Here is a 25,366-nt window from a genome sequence, read left to right on the forward strand (position 1 = left end):
CAGCTCACAAACACAGTTTTCTCCTGAAGTTTCCCTCAAACAGACGAGTCTAAGACTCTCCACAGAAACTAGGAAAGAATCAACTCTGCAGTGTTTCTGTCATTACTGGAATAAAATACTCATCAGGACGGGATACAACTGTTCTTTAAGAGACTTATCTTTTTAATTTGGCTTTTACTTAAACCATTTTTAAATATTTTTCTGCTCATGCATCTTAGAGTTATAACATCTTCTCATCTTCTTTTATTTATTTATTACTTTATTTATTTATATTCTATCATGGTCTGCTTTTTAATTACTTATTTATTGTTTTCATCTTTTTTACCTAGCTTTGTTACTTTTTATTGTGATTATTATTTTTATTTTATTTTTATTATATTTTATCTTACTCATATACATATATATATATATAAATATATATATAGTTTTTTTAGAGTTTTATCAATCGTTCTATGTATTTATTATATTTTACTGTTTTATTCTGGCTTTTAATAGAGCTTTTTTTATTTGTATATCAGTCTAATAATTTACTGTATTTTACTATTTAAGTGTAGTCTTTAATTAGGTTTTAGAATAATAATAATAATTATTATTATTACTATTATTATCAATTGTACAATTATTATTATTATTATTATTATTATTATTATTATGAACATAATAATAATAATAATAATAATTAATATTATTATTATATTATCATAATTAACATTATATCTATAATTATTAAAATATTATTATTATTGTATTTATTATTATTATTATTATCATTATCAATAATATAATAATTAAAATAATAATTTAATATAATTTAAAAGGCCCAAATGAAATAAATAACAAAAAATACAATAATTATTATTATCTTTATATTTATTTATAATTATTATTATTTATTTTCATCGTTTCATCCCCAAAAAACACTTTATTTAATACTTCTATTTTTTTTTTTTTTTTTTTAAGATTTTTAAGCTTGAAAATGAGTCAATTTTACCCGGCAACATAACAGCAGAGTTAAAAAGCTTCAACTTAACTTAGTGTTAGACGCAGCAAAGCATCCTCAGTGAAGATAACATATCTGTTTATGTAATACTGTTAAAATTAAACTAACTCCCAGTTAGTTTCTGGTGGATAATTCCCTCCTGGCGTGCCGACACTAAATGTCTCCCTCTCCCTAAAGGTCTCAGCGGATTATTCCACATGTGGGGTCCCCACAACATCCTCAACAATATCCGGCCTCCCACGGTGAAAAGCTCCCCGGGAGCAGCAGCAGGAGGAGGAGGAGGAGGAGGAGCAGCAGGAGGAGAAAGTGAGGTGATCTCCTGGATCAGTGCAGCAGATAATGACTGTTTGTGGACGACGACGTAACCGACGTGTGGGAAACAAATGTGTGTGAAAGAAAGAAACTAAGACAATGAAGCTTCGTTTTCCCACCAAAGAGATCAGAGAGAACACATACACAGAGAGATACAGAGAAGGGGGGGGGGTGTGTGTGTGTGTTTACGGTGTGTGTGTGTGTGTGTGTGTTTACGGTGTGTGTGTGTGTTGACAGCTGACTGACAGGTGTCTCTCTGTCTCCACTCACATCTTATATAACGAGGATAAATCAGTGAAGAGCACGTCCTTCAGGACCGACCTGTCTGTCTGCACGTCCGTCCGTCCGTACGTCTGTCTGCACAACTGTCTGTCTGTCTGCACGTCTGTCTGCACAACTGTCTGTCTGTCTGCACGTCTGTCTGCACAACTGTCTGTCTGTCTGCACGTCTGTCTGCACAACTGTCTGTCTGTCTGCACGTCCGTCCGTCCGTCTGCACATCTGCCTGCCTGCACAACTGTCTGTCTGCACGTCTGTCTGCACAACTGTCTGTCTGTCTGCATGTCCGTCTGCACAACTGTCTGTCTGCACGTCTGTCTGCACAACTGTCTGTCTGTCTGCACGTCCGTCCGTCCGTCTGCACATCTGCCTGCCTGCACAACTGTCTGTCTGCACGTCTGTCTGTCTGTCTGCATGTCCGTCTGCACAACTGTCTGTCTGCACGTCTGTCTGCACAACTGTCTGTCTGTCTGCACGTCCGTCCGTCCGCACGTCTGCCTGCCTGCACAACTGTCTGTCTGCACGTCTGTCTGCACAACTGTCTGTCTGTCTGGAAGTCCGTCTGCACAACTGTCTGTCTGCACAACTGTCTGTCTGTCTGCACGTCCGTCCGTCCGTCTGCACGTCTGCCTGCCTGCACAACTGTCTGTCTGCACGTCTGTCTGCACAACTGTCTGTCTGCACGTCTGTCTGCACAACTGTCTGTCTGCACAACTGTCTGTCTGCACGTCCGTCTGCACAACTGTCTGTCTGCACGTCCGTCTGTTTGTCTGTCTGTCTGTCTGCACAACTGTCTGTCTGTCTGCACAACTGTCTGTCTGTCTGCACAACTGTCTGTCTGTACGTCTGTCTGCACAACTGTCTGTCTGTCTGCACAACTGTCTGCACGTCTGTCTGCACGTCCGTCTGTCTGTCTGTCTGACTGCACGTCCGTCTGTCTGTCTGTCTGACTGCACGTCCGTCTGTCTGTCTGACTGCACGTCCGTCTGCACGTCCGTCTGTCTGTCTGTCTGCACGTCTGTCTGCACGTCTGTCTGTCTGTCTGCACAACTGTCTGTCTGCACGTCTGCCCGTCCGTCTGTCTGTCTGTCTGTCTGCACAACTGCCTGTCTGTCTGTCTGTCTGTCTGTCTGTCTGTCTGTCTGTCTGCACAACTGTCTGTCTGCACGTCTGCCCGTCCGTCTGTCTGTCTGTCTGTCTGTCTGTCTGTCTGTCTGTCTGTCTGTCTGTCTGTTTACACAGAGCTGAGAGGAGAGGACAGGAGAGGCTGGAAAAATGCAAATATTTCAATATGTTTGAACATATTTTGGATATAAATTCTGTGTAATTCCACATTGAGTCAAATATAAAAAGTGCAAAAAGGCCTTAAACCCCCTAATGGAGTTCAGAGACTCAGTGTTCAAAATCCCTTGAAAAAACTTCATTAAAACGTAAGAGTTTCTAAGTATTTCCCTGTGTAACTGACCCACAATCATGATCTCAGTGTGCTCCATAAAGGACTAATAATTAAAGCCACCGCTGGCGTCTGGAGGAGTTTCAGAGTTGCTGATTGGCTGAAAGACTTTAGCTGGAATGTGACTTGAACCTCCTGCTGCCTGGCACCGACCTGCCTCTTAAAACCTTTACAGTTAGACGGATAATCTCCTGCAGGGTTGATTGACTTTGGATCAGTTGTGACTTACAAACTGTTACTGTTGTTGTCATAGCAACACAAGGACTCACACAGTGTTGTTACATTATATCTCTAAGCCATACTGGCAGCTGACAGCACTTTGTTTTTGTTCTGTTACTCAATTTAATTATGAATACTTTAAAAACACTTTGCTTCATCAGGGCAGCAGAGAATGTTGATATTTAAAAAAAAAAAATCAAACTCAAGACCTCCTTTTTTTAGTTTTATGAATCGGTCTATGTATTTATTATATTTTACTATTTTATTCTGGCTTTTAATAGAGCTTAAATTTATTTGTATATCAGTCTAATACTTTACTGTATTTTACTTTTTGAGCGTAGTCTTTAATTAGGTTTTATAATTATAATAATAATCATCATCATTAATATTATTATGAATGTAAGTATTATTATTTTTATAACTATTATAAGTATTATATTATATTTATATTATTTATTATTATTATGATAACAATTTTGTTAACTTAATATAATTTATAGGGCCCAAATTAAATAAATAAAAAAATATTATTGTTGTTATTATTATTATTATTATTATTATTATAAATAACATAATAATTATGAAAATAATGTAATAACTTATAGGCCCAAATTATGATTTAAATATAATGATTATTATTATTATTTACAATTATTATTATTATTTTTAAATCTATTTAATTATTGATTCTTTTCTGTTGTTTTAGTTTATTCATATAATTTATTTCATTTATTTCCTCGCTGTAAATGAATGAGATTTAAGCATTTTCTCGGTTCCTGTTTTTACTATTATTATTTTATAAAGACTGATTGATTGATTAATTGATTAACTACAGGACAGGTCGATCATTGCTGCTGAGCTCCAGGTTGACTGGGTGAGGAAGAGGAGGAGGCCGGGGTCAGAGAGAGGAAGAGGAAGTAAACCATGAGGAGGTGGTTGTGTTCGTCACGGTGAGTCAGAGAAATGATCTACGTCTCTAACTGGTCTTTACAAACTTTATCTGATCGGCAGATAAAAACACGTCACAAGGTTATTATAACTCAAACTTGATTTTCAGGATCAACTTTTGGAGATTACATCATAACAGCTCCACATTCCTGATCAACTGCTTCTGATTTACTCATAATGATAATAATAATTATAATCATCCCACCAAAAGACGTCACGGTCTCGTATCTCTGCCGATATCTCCACCTGGATGACAATATCGGCCCTCGTGATGATATTTTGTGGCCCCCACCTTGATATGAAAGTTTAATGTGAGTTTTATATGAATGGCACTTTACCGTGTTGTGTGTGGAAGGTCCCTTTAATTACTTTTTTTAATAATTTTGTGTCTTTTTTAAATAATTTTGTGTCTTTTTTGGTCATTTAGTTTTTTTTCTGTCATTTTGTGTCTTTTTTTGGTCATTTAGTGTTTTTTCTGTCATTTTGTGTCTTTCTTTTAGTAATTTTGTGTCTTTTTTTGGTCATTTAGTGTTTTTTCAGTCATTTTGTGTCTTTTTTTTTTGGTCATTTAGTTGTTGTTTTTTCCACCCCCCCACCCCTTCCTTTTTTTAATTGTATTTTTTATTTTATTTTATTATTTTCTATTATTTATTTATCTCCATGTTTTTCTTTCTTCCATATATTTCATCCTTTTGGTTGTTAATCTTTTTTTTATTATTATTTTAAATATATATAAAATCATTTTTATAATTTTTTTTTTTTTTTTACTCTGTCCATTTACAATTTTTTGTCAGTTGATGTATATGTTTTTCTATGTTCGGATGTTTGGGCAGTTGTTTGTGTTGTGTCATGGGAGGATGAAAAAAATCTAAAAATTTCTTCCTGTACAGTAATTGTCTTCTACATGCTTTATCATCAATAAAAAGACCATTGAAAGAAAGAAAAATGTGTAAAAAAAATAAAATAATAATTGGTTGTGTGCTTTTTTGCACTTTAAAGCAATTTATGTCCATATATATGATTAAAATATGGGATGTGAGGGTTGTGTTGATGTATAACATATTAAAAGGCGTGTAAACTGTGACTCTGTGCTCTGTGGAGGGTGATAAAGGTTTTAAAAGCCGCCCGTACCTGCAGGATGAGGACGAAGTAGTCGACAGGTTTCCCTCTCTGGTAGACGTAGTGGTGCGCTGATCTCTTGTCGTTGTCGTTGAACTTGATCTCCTGGATCACGTCGGGGTGGCGAAGGATCCGCAGCAGAACCTTGTCAGAGATCTGAGCCGGGCTGAACAGGCTCACCTCTGCAGGACCAGACACACGGGTAGACTTTTAGTCATATTAAAGACAGAAAGAAGACATTTCTGGACGTGAACTATACACATATAGTTAGTTTCTTGCTGCCTGTTAAATGATTCATCCACGTCTTTAAGTCTTTAAACACACAAATTCACTTTGCTTCATCAGCGCAGCAGAAAATGTTGATGTTATTTTTAAAAGCAAACTTAAGACCAACTTTTTTAGACGAGCTTATAAACTGAGTTTTATCAATCGCTCTATGTATTTATTATATTTTACTATTGTATACTGGCTTTTAATAGAGCTTTATTTATTTGTATATCAGTCTAATAAGTTACTGTATTTTACTTTTTTAGTGTAGTCTTTAATTAGGTTTTATAATAGTAATAGTAATAATAATAATAATAATAAAAAAATATTTTTTGTGACAATTGTGATTATTATTATTTTATAGTTATTACATATCTATAATAATATGTATTATTATTATTACTATCAATAATATAATAATTATGATAATAATTAGAAGGCCCAAATTTAATAGATAACAATACAATTATTAAATTGTAATTAATAATAATAATAATAATAATAATAATATTTTTGTGACAATTGTGATTATTATTATTTTATAGTTATTATATATCTAAAATAATAATATATTATTATTATTATTATTATTATTATTATTATCAATAATATAATAATTATGATAATTATTAGAAGGCCCAAATTAAATTAACACCAACAATAACATTATTATTATTAAATTGTAATATTATCATTATTATTATTATTATTATTATTATTATTATTATTGTTTTATGTTGTTTTAGTTTATTTATATAATTTAATCAATTTAAAATATAGACATTTTTTAATATTAAGGACTTGTTTTAACAACAATAACATTATTAGTAGTATTATTATTCAATTTTAATTATTATTATTATTTATTGTTTTCTTTTGTTTTAGTTTATTTATATAATTTAATCAATTTAAAATATAGACATTTATTAATATTAAGGGCTTGTTTTAACAACATTACTATTATTGTTATTACATTGAAATACATGTTATTATTATCATTTACTATTTTCTGTTGTTTTAGTTTATTTATATAATTTAATCAATTTAAAATATAGACATTTATTAATATTAAGGACTTGTTTTAACAACAATAACATTATTATTATTATTATTATTATTATTATTATTATTATTATTAAATTGTGATTATTATTATGATTATTGTTATTTATTGTTTTCTGTTGTTTTAGTTTATTTATATAATTTAACCTATTTAAAATTTAGACATTTAATAATAATAAGGACTTGTTTTAACAAAATTATTATTATTGTTATGAAATTGAAATAATTATTATTATCATTTATTGTTTTCTGTTGTTTTAGTTTATTTATATAATTTAACCTATTTAAAATGTAGACATTTATTAATAATAAGGACTTGTTTTAACAAAGTTATTATTATTGTTATGAAATTGAAATAATTATCATTATTATTTATTGTTTTCTGTTGTTTTAGTTTATTTATATAATTTAATCAATTTAAAATATAGACATTTATTAATATTAAGGACTTGTTTTAATAACAATATTATTATTATTATTATTATTAAATTGTGATTATTATTATTTATTGTTTTCTGTTGTTTTAGTTTATTTATATAATTTAATCCATTTAAAATTTAGACATGTATTAATATTAAGGACTTGTTTTAACAACAATAACATTATTATTATTATTATTATTATTATTAAATTGTGATTATTATTATGATTATTATTATTTATTGTTTTTTGTTGTTTTAGTTTATTTATATAATTTAACCTATTTAAAATTTAGACATTTAATAATAATAAGGACTTGTTTTAACAACTCCTGAAGCATCAGGAAACATTCCTGGACGTGTTTCACTACACGTGCTTTAATGTTCCAGTTGGTTCCTGACATCAGATCCAAACGCCTGTTAGATGACTCATCACGTCTTTGTGACACAACAAGACAAACGATTACATGAAGCGTTGCCAAAAGACTCGACTTAACAAGCTGCACAACATATTTACAGCCTGTTAGCTTTGATTGGTACAAGATCAATTAATCTAAAGGATTACAAGGTTCAAGAGTTTAGAGCAGAACTAAAAAAAACATGTTAAGAATGCAGCAATGAAAACAAAATGAAAAATGTTTTCAAAACACAAGTTTCACTAAAAGTTGACATAACCTACTCTGTTCATTCCCATCAAGAAATTATTTCCCCACTATTACTGTTTCTTTTTTTAAATTCAGGTTTTATTACTTTTTTTTCTCTTGAAATAAGGCCTAATTTTGTTTCAGCTTTGGTTGCCAGAACTTTACCGTAAAATACCGTACAGTGAGTGGGTTTTCTACTGTAAATTTAAATGTAAATATCAACAAAAACTATAATTTAGACTGAATAATCTCATTATTTTTAGGGTAATTGTGTCTTTCATTCACACGTCATGGTATTTCTCCATTCATTTTACATGAAAATGTTGTATTTTTACAGCAAAACTGTGTGTTTCCTACAGTTTATGACAGTAAAAGTAAAAGTTTTGTGCTTTTTTTTTTAATTTACGGTAATTAAAAGTGTCGACTACATACAATTTACATTAAAAAATGTATTTTACGCCCTATTTCTCATGCAATTTGACAGTGTTTTACTGTAATTTCCACAAACATTTTTTACAGTATTACAAAAAAAAATACGAGCAGTTTAATAAATAATGAAAACAAAGTGAGTAATTCCCTATAAAACACCTGCACGTGAGCCGACCTTTGTCCCCGAGTTAAAGGAACACAATGTTTTTTTTAGTTTCCGTTTATTTCTCAACTGTCACAGGTCGGAGCTGTCGCAATCTGAGCTGAAGCATAAAGAGCTGCAGCTCCACCCGCCCGCCCGCCGGGACAAAAGACGCTCCGCCCTGCAAACACACCTGCTGCAGCACAGTGAGAGGTGAGGCTCCACCAGCAGACACACAGGGATCCTTCATATACACAACAAACAGGCTGCTTCACTGCTTTACATGTCAATGACTCATATTACAGCATGCATTACTCATTTTTTACGTGAGTCTGAAGTCACTTCTCCTTTAAATTTTAGATCCTTTTGCTTTGTTGCGGCTGCAAACAATATGTACATCTTGTACTGTCGAGTATCTACATGCAGATATAATGCCGCTACAATATATCAGGTTATATCATATCTTGTGTGTGTGTGTGTGTGTGTGTATATATATTTTTTATTTTATTTTTTTTATTATTTTTTTTTTAATGTTTTTACTATTTTTTTAAAAATATATTTATACATGTTTACATATTATATATTATATATGCACACCCTGCACAGGTGTACACATTGCTATGTTATTCCTACTACTACTATTTTTTATTATTATTATTATTATTATTATGATCATATTATTATTATATACATATACTGTTGCTGCCAATACTATTATTAATATATCCTGTGATATACTACTATTATTATTATACTGGCCTTATTATTATTATTATTATTATATATTATCTTATTATTATTATTATTATTATTATTATTATTATTATATACATAAACTGTTGCTGCCAATACTATTATTAGTATAGCCTGTGATATACTACTATTATTATACTGGCATTATTATTATTATTATTATTATTATATATTATGATTATTATTATGATTATGATGATGATGATGATGATGATTATTATACTGGCCTTATTATTAATATTATTAATATTATTATATACTATATATATACTGTACTATTATTATCTATTATATTATCATATTATTATTATTATTATCTATTATATACTGTACTATTATTAAATACTAGTCACAACATAACATTATTACCATCATATCTCCACTGTACCTACCAACTGATCTTCTTTATTTAACTTCTTAAGTGTCTTTGTTCTATTCTGTGTTTCTTTCTATTATTGTTTTTATTTATGCTACCTCAGTATTTTATTCTATTGTATTGTATTGTACTTAAAAACCGGACTGCTGTGACAACAGAATGTCCCTTCAGGCATAAATAAAGTAATCTTTTATTTAAGTAATTATTTATCTATCTTAAATCTATCTTATATATCTTAACCCTATACTAGTGATGAATGACATCATGATAAAGCTCCCTGATCTCCTCAGACTGACTCCACAGATCACAGATCAGCAACACAAACAGGGAAACAGCAACTTCCTGCACAACACAAACACCACAAACACCAGAGATCCCTCTGCTGCGTAATGAGCCCAAAGAAAACAGAAACAAAGGCAGCAGACGCTGCTGCTGCTGCTGCTGAACGTCCCTACAGACACATTACACTCTGTTAGTCTCTGGCTGCTGCTGCAGACGGGGAAGTGCTACGTCATGCTAGCAGCTAGCGGCTAATGCTGCTAGCTGCTGCTGCTGGCAGAGCGTAGCCGCTAAGCAGACACATTGCAACACGTCCTCAAGTGATTCTGGAGCATCAGGTCCAGCTGGCAGGAGGCCACAGTGTTGTTGTTGTTGTTGTTGTTGTTGTTGGCAGACAGGCTGCTCCGCTCTCAAATAGACCCTCAGAGTAAATAAACACATGGAAACGTCCTCGCTGCATGCACCGACGTGATGCTTTACTGAATCTATCAAGTCCTGGCAACCATTCATAGTGGTGCAGGAAGTGGTGGGAGAGGAAAGAAGTACAAGTACTAATGCAACACTGAAATTACTCCATTAAAAGTAGAAGTCCTGCAGCTAAATGCACTTTAAGTTACAGTTAATGTGCAGAAAAATGTTCCCTCTCACTGTTTTATTACTATAAATACAGTGATGGAAAAAATGATTAGACCCTTGTTTTCTTCAATTTCTTGTTCATTTTAATGTCTGGTACAACTAAAGGTACATTTGTTTGGGCAAATATAATGATAACAGTAAAAATATCTGATAAGAGTTTAGTTAAAGTCCTGTGAGAACCTCTAAAAAGTGAGAAGAACACCTGATTTTAGCTTTGTGACGATGAGTTTTCCAGCTGATCGCGGCGGCTCTTTAAAGAGTTTATTCAGCTGAAATAATGAGAGAATTCCCTCAGAACATAAAGAACACTCTGTCCTTTAGTTTATCTCAACAAACAGGGTTCCACTGGACAGGAATCAGGTGTTTTATCATTCTATTCTGCAATATGAATACTTTCTCTGTGTAACGGTGCAATTTCAATTCAATCCTCTTTGGTTGTTTGATGTAAAAACAATATGTTTTTTTGCAGAACATGTTTTTATATTGTATAAAGCATCTTTTTGGTTATGGCACCTGCTACCTCAAAAGTTAGTTTGAGATCATATTAAAGGGCATTTAAACAAAAAAAAGTTGTCGATGAGTCAGTGTTTTAGGTTTGAATTGTGTATTTTTTGGTTGTTTAATGTAAAAATGTTTTAAAACACTATGTTTTTTGCAGAATATGTGTTTATATTGAGGCCAGTCAGTAAATACAAAAGTCTTTTTTTTTTGGTTTTGGCACCAAAAGTTGGAAACCAAACTGACCACAAAAAAAAAAGAGAAACTAAACTTTTTCCCATTTTGACTTTTTTTTCCTGACTTCATCTCTTTTTTCTCATTTTGACTATTTTTTTTCATATTGACATCATTTTCGTGACTTCGACTTTTTTCAAATTTTACTTTTTTTTCCTGACTTTGACAGTTTTTCCTCATTTTGAATTATTTTTCTCATTTTTACATCATTTTCATGACTGTGTTTGTGTTTATATTGGAAAAAGCATCTTTTTGGTTATGGCACCTGCTACCTCAAAAGTTAGTTTGAGATAATATTAAAGGGCATTTTCACACAAAAAAGTTGTCGATGAGTCAGTGTTTTAGATTTAAATTATGTATTTTTGATTGTTTAATGTAAAAATGTTTTAAAACACTACGTTTTTGCAGAATATGTGTTTATATTGAGGCCAGTCAGTAAATACAAAAGTCTTTTTTTTGGTTTTGGGACCAAAAGTTGGATACCAAACTGGCCACAAAAAAAAAAAAATATTGAGAAACTAAACTTTTTCTCATTTTGATTTTTTTTTCTCATTTTTACTATATTTTCTTATATTGACATTATTTTCATGACTTCGACTTTTTTCCTGACTTTGACTGTTTTTCCTCATTTTGAATTATTTTTCTCATTTTGATGACTTCGACTCTTTTTTTAAATTTAGACTTTTTTTTCTCATTTTGATTTTTTTTTCTCATTTTGACTTTTTTTTCATATTGACATCATTTTCGTGACTTCGACTTTTTTCAAATTTTACTTTTTTCCTGACTTTGACTGTTTTTCCTCATTTTGAATTATTTTTCTCATTTTGACATCATTTTCATGACTTCGACTCTTTTTTTTAATTTTGACTTTTTTTTCTCATTTTGACTTTTGTTTTTGGAACAAACCATTAATTGAGATATAGTTACCACACCAGTTGATGACTGTGTCAGTGTTAGACGCAGAATGTTTTTGCAGAATATGTGTTTATATTGTACAAAGCATCTTTTTGGTTATGGCACCTGCTATTATGTATTTATACTGTATACTGTATACTCTATACTGTATTTCTGGTTGTTTAATGTAAAAATGTTTTAAAACACTACGTTTTTGCAGGATATGTGTTTCTATTGAGGCCAGTCAGTAAATACAAAAGTATTTTTTTGGGTTTTGGCACCAAAAGTTGGATACCAAACTCCATCCATTCATTCTCGCCCGCTTTTCCGGGGCCGGGTCGCGGGGGCAGCAGGCTAAGCAGGCCCAGTGTTATGTAATATGATGTGTAGCAAAGCCCCCGTTCAAACAAATAGACGTGTGTGTGTGTGTGTGTGTGTGTGTGTGTACCTGTAGCCAGGAAGCGGTGGGCGGCGAGCAGCAGCTGAGGAGAACATTTCACTTTTGATTCGTTCTCGTGTTTGAAGGCGGAGAAATCTCTCTTGTTCTTGTTGGGCGCCACCTTTTTCCTGCTGCGGTTATCAGCTGAGGAGAGACAAACATGTTACATATCAAAATAAATAAATCAATAAAGTTCATCAATAAAAGTTTATCTGATCGGCAGGATGAGGTCGTGCTGTTCAGGGATTTTACAGCAGCTAAACAATAGAAATTAGCCAACAACAGGAGCCTCTGACTGCTTCATTATATATATATATATATATATATATATATATATATATATATATATATATATATATATATATATATATATATATATATATATAAATATAAATATATATAAATATAAATATAAATATATATATATATATATATATATATATATATATATATATATATATAGGTCAGTGACAAATAAGGATTGGCAAGATGTCAAATGGTGTAACCACAAAAAAATGATAAATATTAAATACTTTATCCACCTACAGTGTATTTAAGTGGACTTATACATGTAATAATCATCATAATATGACATCAAATGGCTTTTTTTTTTTTAGTATTTCTACATTTACACATTTCGTCAATATTGAGCAGAACATATTCTAAAACAAACATTTAATGAATCAGTAAAAGAGTCTGTTTAGATTCATCTCAAAGACAGAAAAACAACAATTTAGACATGGAAATTAGTTACATAACGAAAATTGAGAATAAAAAACCTTTTTAAGAGTAAATTTCAAGCACTTTTCAAGGTACATAAACCAAAAATGTCCTTATCATCACATCTAGATTGTCACAATAAATGCAATCACTAAAGTTTATAGAAGTCATAAATAACCACATTAATCACAGGAATCTGACCCTTTGTTTATTTAACCAGCTGTAAATTTGTACGTTCTAATCGAGACTTTTTAATGCTTGACAATTTCTTAAATGAAGGTTTTTCAAGGAGCATATTTAAGCAATTTGTTGTGCATTTTTTCAAATTTTTTCATATCCTTTATTTAACCAGGTAAAAAAAGTCACATTGAAATTAAAAAAGTCTCTTTTTCAAGAGAGACCCGGCCAAGAAAGCAGCATAAAAACAGTTACACCGTTATAATAAACATTTAAATATAAATTCAGCATCACAACAACACTGTTTATAGATAAAAACTAACCAATGAGAGCCTGAGAACAAACAAAGATGCATTTGAAGGCAGTGAAGACAAACAAACTCACTGTAAAGGTCGGATTCGTCCAGAATCTCTGACTTGATGATCTCCTCGATGACGTCCTCCAGGGTGACCAGACCCAGAACCTCGTAGAACGGATCCCCCTCCCCCTCGTTGTTCACCTTCTGCACGATGGCCAGGTGGGACTTTCCTGAAGTGGAACAAAAACAAATATTAGTGGGATTTGTTGTTTTTTTTCAGATCTTTTAATCAAAGCGTTTAAATCAAGTACACAAGAAGGAGAGTTGCAAAATTCTGAGACTTTTCAAAGTTGGAAACTTCCCATGATAATTACCAGGAATTGTTTATTGTTTATTGTTAAAAGGAACCCCATAATGGGACAGTCAATGATAATGTAACAACATTTTAGACATCATTAAAACATCATCAGAAATTATTCAAATAAGTTATTACATTCATTATCACATTCATACAGTCACAAATTTAAATAGTGCATTCTCAAATGGTACGTGCTATTCAGCTTACGTATATTCAGTGGAATAGCACGTCGCTAACTGTGCACAAAGTCAGCAGCTGATCGTAAAGAAACCAGCATGGCTAATCATGCACAGCATCTCCACTGACAAACATAGTGATGGTGAATTAACCGGCATCGCTAACTGTGCACAGAGTGCAGCGATGCAGTACACATTGTACTGCTACAGAGCTAACTGTTAGCCTGTTAGCACATACACACTGTACTGCTACAGAGCTAACTGTAAGCCTGTTAGCACATACACACTGTACTGCTACAGAGCTAACTGTTAGCCTGTTAGCACATACACACTGTACTGCTGCAGAGCTAACTGTTAGCCTGTTAGCACATACACACTGTACTGCTACAGAGCTAAATGTTAGCCTGTTAGCACATACACACTGTACTGCTACAGAGCTAACTGTTAGCCTGTTAGCACATACACACTGTACTGCTACAGAGCTAACTGTTAGCCTGTTAGCACATACACACTGTACTGCTACAGAGCTAACTGTTAGCCTGTTAGCTCACACAGACTGTCCTGCTACAGAGCTAACTGTAAGCCTGTTAGCACATACACACTGTACTGCTACAGAGCTAACTGTTAGCCTGTTAGCACATACACACTGTACTGCTGCAGAGCTAACTGTTAGCCTGTTAGCACATACACACTGTACTGCTACAGAGCTAAATGTTAGCCTGTTAGCACATACACACTGTACTGCTACAGAGCTAACTGTTAGCCTGTTAGCACATACACACTGTACTGCTACAGAGCTAACTGTTAGCCTGTTAGCACATACACACTGTACTGCTACAGAGCTAACTGTTAGCCTGTTAGCAATTTGCAGACTGGACGGACGCTAAAGGGTTAACATCACCTCTGGCTCTGCAGCTGGGAGAGACTGCTGCAGGAGGACTGTGCTCGTAAAGAAGAGTAAGAACGAGTCTCCAAAAGTCTCCAATAACACCAGAAAAAGTCGCTGAATTTGTTGCCAGTTGCTTTTTTAGAAAAATAGTCGCTAAGGGGGTCTGAAAAGTTGCTAAATATAGCAACAAAGTTGCTAAGTTGGCAACACTGCTTCACCGGCTTTAACAAATGGCGCGTGTTGTTGTGGCGTTGAGTACTACATCACATCCTGCTTAGCGCTCGCTAAGCAGCATGTAGAGATGCTTTAAAACTGGAAGTTTGCTTAATTAGATATGCAGGAGAGCCGCATTTTAAAATGGAAATATCGCCGACGATCAGGTTAATTTAACCGTGGCGGCCAAAATCATGATCACGATTAAAATTAGATTAATTGTGCAGCCCTACTATATATTTGTATATCAACAGATTGATAGAAAGATAGAGATAAAGGGACAGGTTATAGATATAGATAAAGGCTAACAACTATTTTTAACACATAACAAAATGGGTCTAGAGGTCTAGAGTCGGTCAGGGAAGGAATGATAAATTAGCATTCCTGATGGTAGCACGTATGTACACTGCAGCGTCCACACCTGGCCGAGCCCCTCCGTCACCACCAACAATGCTATCATGATGGATGCCCCTCTGATAGCAGCTCTGTTCTACCATTAACCCCTCTGCAAGCACCACAAATAGCCTGTTAATGTGTCACAGTTGGGGTTGGGTCTGGACTTTGACCCCCAGTTATTATTGTAGGACATAAAGAAACACATGTAGACTGAGACACACCCACCCGGCTGAACCGTCACATGACAAACTGGTCAAAGTGCAGACGGACTGGTGTCCAAACAAGAGCAGAGCTGCTCTGAATTATTAATGAGCACTCAGAGGACTTCTGGGGGTTTTAGTCCCCCCAGTGGATCATTTCCTCTCAGACAGACCAACAAGAAGCTGCTTTAAGGAGACGCTACAGAAACAAACACCTTGTTTTTAATGCTCTGGTCATTTTTTAAGGTTTTGAGCTATTTTTCTTAAAGAATGGTAGAAATAAAACACCCAAAACAAACATTTAGGAGTAGAAAGCTCCTACAATATTATATATTTACATGTTCTATATTGTTGTTGCTATGAAGTAGATTCAATATTTTGTCTTCTAATCGTCATTTACATTCAGAATGTATAAAGACCTTTAAAGGCCGTTTTCTCAAAATGAGTTTTTCCTCATAAATCTCAACTCCAGCTCCACTTACAGACACCAAACTCACCAGTTTCATTCCTAACTATATTCTGGAGGTTTGTACAGAATATATCATTCATACCCTGATTTATAGAACATTATGTCCCTAAAAATGTGACGAAAATTGATTATTTTTTACAGGCTTTTTACAGTATTTTCTGATTTATGAAAAGAAGTAATCCCAATTTCCTTCTGTAAAAAAACTTTAACATTTAAATATCAACAAAATGTGAAACCCTTCAGGATATAGTTAGGAATAAAACTGGTAAGTTTGGTGTCTGTAAGTGGAGCTGAAGTTGAGATTTATGAGGAAAACATTTTTTTTTTGAGAAAAAGTTTGCTGATTAGTGAACCTGCAGGAACACATGGTAAATATGTTTACTGAGCCTGGGATGTCTTCACTCGAAACAAAATTAAAAACACCCGGGACTACTCTAAAAGACCCAAAGAGGCAAAAAAAAGACAAAAAATGACAAAAAACGACACTAAATGACCAAAAAAAGACAAAAAATGACAAAAAAAGACACAAAATTACCAGAAAAAGACACTTTTTTTTTTTTTTAAAAAGACAAAATTATTTTTAAAAAAGACACAAAATTACAAAAAAAAGACACACAATTATTTAAAAAAGACACAAAATTATTCAAAAAAAGACACAATTTGAATATCGCACCCATTACAAAAAACTAAAACTAATAAAAACTAAAATAAAACTAGCAAACTCACTCTAAAAACTAACTAAAGCTAACTGAATTTGCAAACAAAAAATCACAACAAAATGAAAACTGAAACTAATGAAAAATCTAAATCTATTCTAACCTTGAGGCCTCGCCAGACTAAATATACAGCGCATGGCTCCGCCCCCCTGTGACATCACAGGGAAGCGTCCTTGTGGGAAACAGATTCCTCAGAGTCTCTGTTCACAAAACCAGACGAGGTCAGAGCCCAGAATGTCAGGAGTGTGTGTGTGTGTGTGTGTTGTCGTGCCAACAGCGCCCACTCTGCCAGGACATCAAGGACACACACACACACACACACACACACACACACACACACACACACACACACAAAGACTAAACACTTGTAGCCTTTGGTCTTATTTTAATTGCTGGTCATATGAGCTCTTTGTGGAGCTCATTGATCTGCTGCTCTCTCTCTCTTTTTGGAAACAAAGCCAGTCGATCTCTCTCTACCTTCTTCTTCTCTCCTGTTTGAGGCTTTACAGACATCTGATAGCTCCTGTTTCAGGTAGAACAAGAATAAAAAGCTGTTTTTAGATGCTGTTTTGACTGACGGTGCAGGCCGATCCTCCTATATTTAGTGTCTCATCCGTCCTCTGATCTCAGAATATAAACTCATAAGAATTAAAGTAGTAAATTTACAAGAAAATGGCAATTTTTATTGGTAAAAAGGACACAAAATGACAAACAAAATACACAGAATTACCAAAAAAAGAAACTAAATTACCAAAAAAGACACGAAATTGTTAAAAAAAGACACAAAATTACCCAAAAAGACACATAATTACCAAAAAAGACATAAAATTACCAAAAAAGAAACAAATTATCAGGAAAAAAACTAAATTACTTAAAAAAGACACAAAATGACAGAAAAAATACACAAAATTACCCAAAAAAGACACATAATTACCAAAAAAAGACACAAAATTACCCAAAATAAGACAAAATTATCGAAAAAAAGAAACAAAATTACCGAAAAAAGTAATTAAAGGGACCTTCCACACACAACACGGTAAAGTGCCATTCATATAAAACTCACATTAAACTTTCATATCAAGGTGGGGGCCACAAAATATCGTCACGAGGGCCACAATTGGCCCGCGGGCCGCCAGTTTGAGACCCATGCAATTCAGAGACTTGTTAGCTCCTGTTTCAGGTAGAACGAGAATAAAAAGCTGTTTTTAGATGCTGTTTTGACTGGCAGTGCAGGCCGCTCCTCCTATATTTAGTGTCTCATCTGTTCTTTTAATCTCAGAATATAAACTCATACATGTGTAAGAAAAAAACTCTCCAGGATTAAAGTAGTAAATTTACAAGAAAATGGCAAATTTGCACAATATTTTCTCCGTTTTATTTATTTTTTTATTTTTTTTATCTTAAATGGTAATATGCCATCATACCTTTTGGGTTAATTGATAATGATTTTGGTTATTATCAATAAAACCATGTTAAATGTCTAGATATCAGCTCTTAAATTAAACTCTTATCGGCTATTTTTTGTTGTTATCATTATATTTGTCCAAACAAATGAACCTTTAGTTGAACCAGGCATTAAAATGAACAAGGGTGGTCTAATCATTTTTTCAATTACTTATTTTTTGTCATTTTGTGTCTTTTTTGTTAATTTCTACATGTATTTTTGGACAATTTGTGTCTATTTCGATAATTTTGTGCAATTTTTGGTCATTTTGTGTCTTGTGTGACACAAAAAAAACCTAAATGACTTAAAAAAGACAAAAAAAGACACAAAATTACAAAAAAAAAGACACAAAATTACTAAAAAAGACACACAATTACAAAATTATTAAAAAAAGAGACAAAATGATTAAAAAAAAGAAACAAAATGATTAAAAAAAGACACAAAATTACCAAAAAAAGACACAAAATCACCAAAAAAGTAATTAAAGGGACCTTCCACACACAACACGGTAAAGTGCCATTCATATAAAACTCACATTAAACTTTCATATCAAGGTGGGGGCCACAAAATATCGTCACGAGGGCCACAATTGGCCCGCGGGCCACGAGTTTGAGACCCGTGCTGTGCATCAAAGGGTTAAAATGTTTAAAAAACACTGTACGTTTTTGCAGAATTCATGCGTCAATAAGGGAGAATATTAGTCAACAGTTTCCTAGGAAACCAAAGCCTCCGAGTCCTTCATTAGCTGATCGTTGTTCATTCCACACAAGATCACTGCAGCAACCAAACAGAGACATCATGTCATGGAAAAGGCTCTCTGTGTGTGTGTGTGTGTGTGTGTGTGTGTGTGTGTGTGTGTGTGGGACCTCTCCCTGTGGTGCTGAGTCAATATTTCAGAGGAAGTAGGACCCCGAGGGACATACTTACCCCCAGTTACTGGAGAGTCACTGGAGAGTCTATTGACACACACACACAAAGAAACACAAACACACACACACACACACACACACACACAGTGCAGAAGGAAGTTCAGCCAAGTCCAGGCTGCTTGATGCTTCCAGTGTCTGACCTGTATCAGCTGAGTCTACAATTTAAAAAAACCCACAAAGTGACCCAGCTCCTGCTGCCGAGCAACACCTCAGACTCACACAGACACACAAACAGCGGACACTTCTCCAACGGAGGACCGGACACGACAGGAGAGTAGTTCCTCTCTTTTTTAATTGGTAAAAAAGACAGAAAATTACATTAAAAAAATGGATTAATTAAAAAAAAGACACAAAATGACCAAAAAAGACACAAAATGACAGAAAAAAACCCGAAATTACTTTAAAAAAGACACAAAATGACCAAAAAAATACACAAATTTACTAAAAAAAGACAAAATTATTTAAAAAAAGACACTAAATTATTAAAAAAGACACAAAATGACAGAAAAAAATTAAATTACTTAAAAAAGACAAAAAAATTATAAAAAGAGACACAAAATTATTTTAAAAAAGACACAAAATGACCACAAAAAGACACAACATTTTCAAAAAAATACACAAAATTACCAAAAAAGACACAAAAAAACTAAATTACTTAAAAAAAGACACAAAATGACCAAGAAAGACACATAATTACCCAAAAAGACACAAAATTATTTTAAAAAAAGACATAAAATGACCCCAAAAAGACACAGAATGACCAAAAAAATACACAAGCGTCGGGGGACTGTTGGTGTTTACACCGCTCTCACAGGAGCTTTGAGCCGTTGAAAGAAAAAGGTTTTTCTAGTGACGTGCAATTGCAAATACAAAATAATAATAAAAAACATAGCAAATATTCATTGCACAGCTCTTTCACTGATGTAAATAACATTTGTGCACATTGATTCAACTGCTTAGATTTTTAAATATTTTTCTTATTTTCCATGTATGCTGCCGTTTTTAATTCGCAGTACTTTCCTTGATCTCCATTTATATTCTTAATACTTTGTTTGTTCTTTTGCACCATTATAATTACAATTTCTATGTAAAAAACCTACTTTGCAATAAAACTAATTCTGATTTCAGCTCAAAACCATCTGTGACTGTTTCACTGTCGGTTTAATTTTTAATGGTGGTAATATTTTTAGGATCACTGCAGACATTTTGGGCCTAAAAAAGGAAACTCAAACACAGATTTTTCTCCAAATCTGGGACGCAGCAAACAACGTGAGAACAGAGAGGAACAGTTTGCAGAAACAGGAACTGAGAAACACGTTGACCTTTGTCACAAACAGTCAACCCTGCTGAGCTTCATGCAGCTTCTCTTTTTTTACTTAACACACGCTTTCCCACACATCAACTACTACAGCGGGTCAGGTTGCAGTTTTTCGAGTAATGCAGCAGTTTTAATTAACCCAAAAAAAATACACAAAATAACTAAAAAAAAGACACAAAATTACCAAAAAAGACACAAAATGACAGAAAAAAACTAAATTATTTTAAAAAGACACAAAATTATAAAAAAGACGCAAAATTATTAAAAAAGACACAAAAGTATTAAAAAAGAGACAAAATTATTTTTAAAAAGACACAAAATTATTTAAAATAGGACACATAATTACCAAAAAAAAAAGACAAAAATTATTAAAAAAGACACAAAAGTATTAAAAAAAAGAGACAAAATTATTTTTAAAAAATACACAAAATTACAAAAAAAAGACACAAAACGACCCAAAAAAAAAAGACACAAAATTACCCCAAAAGACACAAAATTATTTTAAAAAAAAGACACAAAATTATTAAAAATGACACAATATATTATATGTATTTTTTAAGTTAACTCATGGCGTCACACGCTTTCCCACACATTACCTACACATTTTTGGTCAATTTGTGTCTTTTTATGGTCAATTTTGGTCCTTTTTTGCTTAATTTTATGTAATTTTTTGGTCATTTTGTGTCTTTTTTTTATCCTTTTGTGGTCAATTTGATTCTTTTTTGGGTAATTTTGTGTCTTTTCTGACAAATCCCAAAGGATTTAGATTAAAAGTAACAATAAAATATATAAATATATATAAATGCACAGACAGAGAGATGTTTTAGTTGTTGTCTGATTCATTATTTGTCCAAAATTTGTCGTATCAACTCAGTTTGTCTGATCTGAACTGTGTGATTCTGTTCAGTGAGACAACATGATGTTAAATTGTTCCGTCCTTTTTGGTCATTTTGTGTCCTTTTTGTGTCTTTTTTGGTCATTTTGTGTCTTTTTTGGTCAATTTGTGTCTTTTTGTGGTCATTTATTGTCATTTTGTGGTCAATTTGAGTCCTTTTTTGCTTAATTTTATGTAATTTTTTGGTCATTTTGTGTCTTTTTTAGATCAGTTTGTTGTCAATTTGTGTCTTTTTTGGTATTTTGTTTCTTTTTTGGTTCATTTTGTCAACTGAGTTTGTCTGTTTTGAACTGTGAGATTCTGTTCAGTGAGCAGACAACATGCATGTTAAATTGGGGGTCTTGACTCAGAAAGGTTGAGAACTAACTGTCTTATCATATGTTTGGTTTCACATGACCTGGGAAAGTGAATGTTGAATGTTTTTTTGTTAAACTTCACATGATGTGATCAGGACGACACCATCACAGAGCCCAGAGGGTTAAAGAAGAGATCCGTGTCTCGTCTGCTTTTCATACATGAGGATGTGTTTGCTTCTCTCGGCTTCATTTCATCATTAATTGCTCTCTCACACACACACACACACACACACACAATTACCAAAAAAAGACAAAAATGATTAAAAAAGACACAAAAGTATTAAAAGAGAGACAAAATTATTTAAAAAAAAGACACAAAACGAACAAAAAAAGACAGAATTACCCCAAAAGACACAAAATTATTAAAAAAAAGACAAAATTATTAAAAATGACACAATATATTATATGTATTTTTTAAGTTAACTCACGGCGTCACACGCTTTCCCACACATTACCTACACATTTTTGGTCAATTTGTGTCTTTTTATGGTCATTTTTTTGTCATTTTATGGTCAATTTGAGTCAATTTGAATTTTTTTTTTAATCAGACGGTTAAAGAAGAGATCCGTGTCTCGTCTGCTTTTCATACATGAGGATGTGTTTGCTTCTCTCGGCTTCATTTCATCATTAATTGCTCTCACACACACACACACTCACATACACTCACACACACACACACACACACACACACACACTCACATAATTACCAAAAAAAGACAAAAATGATTAAAAAAGACACAAAAGTATTAAATGAGAGACAAAATTATTTAAAAAAAAGACACAAAATTACAAAAAAAAGACACAAAACGAACAAAAAAAGACAGAATTACCCCAAAAGACACAAAATTATTAAAAAAAAAGACAAAATTATTAAAAATGACACAATATATTATATGTATTTTTTTCACAAGCTTTCCCACACATTACCTACACATTTTTTGTCAATTTGTGTCTTTTTATGGTCATTTTTTGTCATTTTATGGTCAATTTGAGTCCTTTTTTGCTTAATTTTATGTAATTTTTTTTAAATCAGAGGGTTAAAGAAGAGATCCGTGTCTCGTTTGCTTTTCATACATGAGGATGTGTTTGCTTCTCTCGGCTTCATTTCATCATTAATTGCTCTCTCACACACACACACACACACACACACACACACACACACACACACACACACAGATATTCCCAGCAGGTCGGGTGACCTTGCAGTCTGTTTCTCTGCCCTGCGGCTCTTCCGTCACCAGCCTGTTTGTTGACATGAAACATCGGGCGACAAAAGGGCGAGGGGGAGCCCGATGAGTCTGTATGGGAAAGGAATGCCTCACGCATACCGCCCACGCTCAAAAACACACCCGGCCGGACGCATAGCAACAGCACTGACCGCCGCCACCGGCTGCAAAACATGCACGCCGTCCGCGCCGACATGAAACAAAAATGCACGGCTGCAAATATGCACGCTCATACACTGGTGATACAGTACACATGCACACAAAGGCTTGTTGTGCAGGACGGGTCAAGCTCTTCCAACCTGTTTTTCCAGCTAGAACTCAAAGCCGCGTGCAGCAGATAGATGCAGCCACTCTGGTCTTAAGTACGGCTGTAAAGAAGTGGCTTTATTTGGCTAAACAGATTAGTTAGTGATTGTTTGAGTCTGGCTGCAGCAGAGGCACCGACATGTTGAGTTTAACGACTCAAATCAGACGTTGAAGGAAAGAAGTTGCATTTGTTTTGGGCGTGCTGCCAAAGAGAATCAGTGAGGAGATGAAATATAAGGTTCAGTGACAAATAAGGGCTGGCAAGATGTCAAATTGTGTAACCACAAAAAAATGATAAATATTAACTACTTCATCCACCTTTGTCACAAACAGTCAACCCTGCTGAGCTTCATGCAGCTTCTCTTTTTTTACTTAACACACGCTTTCCCACACATTACCTACTACAGCGGGTCAGGGTGCAGTTTTTCGAGTAATGCAGCAGTTTTAATTAAACCAAAAAAAATACACAAAATAACTAAAAAAAGACACAAAATTATTTTAAAAAAGACACAAAATTACCAAAAAAGACACAAAATGACAGAAAAAAACAAAATTATTTAAAAAAGACACAAAATTATAAAAAAAGACGCAAAATTATTAAAAAAAGACACAAAAATATTAAAAAGAGACAAAATTACTTAAAAAAAGACACAAAATGACCAAAAAAGACACAAAATGACAGAAAAAAACGAAATTACTTTAAAAAAGACATAGATGGATAGATGCAGCCACTCTGGTCTTAAGTACGGCTGTAAAGAAGTGGCTTTATTTGGCTAAACAGATTAGTTAGTGATTGTTTGAGTCTGGCTGCAGCAGAGGCACCGACATGTTGAGTTTAATGACTGAAATCAGACGTTGAAGGAAAGAAGTTGCATTTGTTTTGGGCGTGCTGCCAAAGAGAATCAGTGAGGAGATGAAATATAAGGTTCAGTGACAAATAAGGGTTGGTCAAATTGTGTAACCACAAAAAAATGATAAATATTAACTACTTCATCCACCTAAAGTGTATTTAAGACTTAGACATATAACTACTTCATTCTAAAAAACATCAACTTAAATTTGTTTTGAGTATTTCTACATTTACACATTTTGTCAATATTGAGCAGAATATATTCTTAAAAACAACCATTTTTTTCTAAAGTTTTGACAAATTATGTAGAATTTGTTATATACCATAATGTTGCAATGTAAACGTGGATTGTTTTTTTTTGTTTTTTTTATGGGGGAAAAAATGACTACAAAAAATGGCGTGCAAACCACAAAAAAATTATAAATATTAACGACTTCATCCACCTAAAGTGTATTTAAGTAAGACTTATACATATAATTACTTCATTCTAAAAAACATCAAATTAAATTTGTTTGGAGTATGTCTACATTTACACATTTTGTCAATATTGAGCAGAATATATTCTTAAAAGCAACCATTTTTTTTCTAAAGTTGTGACAAATTATGTAGAATTTGTTATTTACCATAATGTTGCAATGTAAACGTGGATTTTTTTTTTCTTATTATTTTAGTTCACATTTATTTTCCTGTATATAATCAGATTTTTATGGGGAAAAAATGACTGGTTACACCAACTGACAGTGTTAGATCACGTCATTGACCCATAATCCAAGTCTGAGGTTTTATCAGACACTAAGACAGCAGTTTATTACCACCTCCACAGTGGTGTTGTTTTCACTGTGTGAGTCTGTGTGTCATCATGTGATCCTTCAGACATCAACTCCAGCAGGAACTACCATAATAGTGGTACTGGGTGCTTTGCCAGTGTTTATATGTCTGTATGTCTTTAGGGCTGTTTCCACTACCGGGCAATACCTGGAATGAGGCGGTCTCACTCGCTGAAACGCCCCTAATCTGAATACGAGCAG

At 33.3% G+C, this 25,366-nt stretch overlaps 1 protein-coding gene across 2 annotated transcripts in view; it reads right to left on the reverse strand.

Annotated features, from left to right (window-relative positions):
- The window catches only part of LOC131974547 (metal transporter CNNM4), an 86,067-nt gene that overhangs the window by 36,589 nt on the left and 24,112 nt on the right, over window positions 1-25,366 (reverse strand). For both annotated transcript variants that reach the window (XM_059336904.1, XM_059336902.1), the window contains exons 2-4: window positions 13,684-13,827; window positions 12,412-12,546; window positions 5,343-5,512 (exon numbers count right to left, since the gene is read on the reverse strand). In XM_059336904.1, coding sequence (XP_059192887.1) covers window positions 5,343-5,512; window positions 12,412-12,546; window positions 13,684-13,827 — 449 coding nt within the window. The remainder of the gene's footprint in view (window positions 1-5,342; window positions 5,513-12,411; window positions 12,547-13,683; window positions 13,828-25,366) is intronic.

Source organism: Centropristis striata, chromosome 7 (assembly GCF_030273125.1).
Source record: "Centropristis striata isolate RG_2023a ecotype Rhode Island chromosome 7, C.striata_1.0, whole genome shotgun sequence".
Taxonomy (NCBI): Eukaryota; Metazoa; Chordata; class Actinopteri; order Perciformes; family Serranidae; genus Centropristis; species Centropristis striata.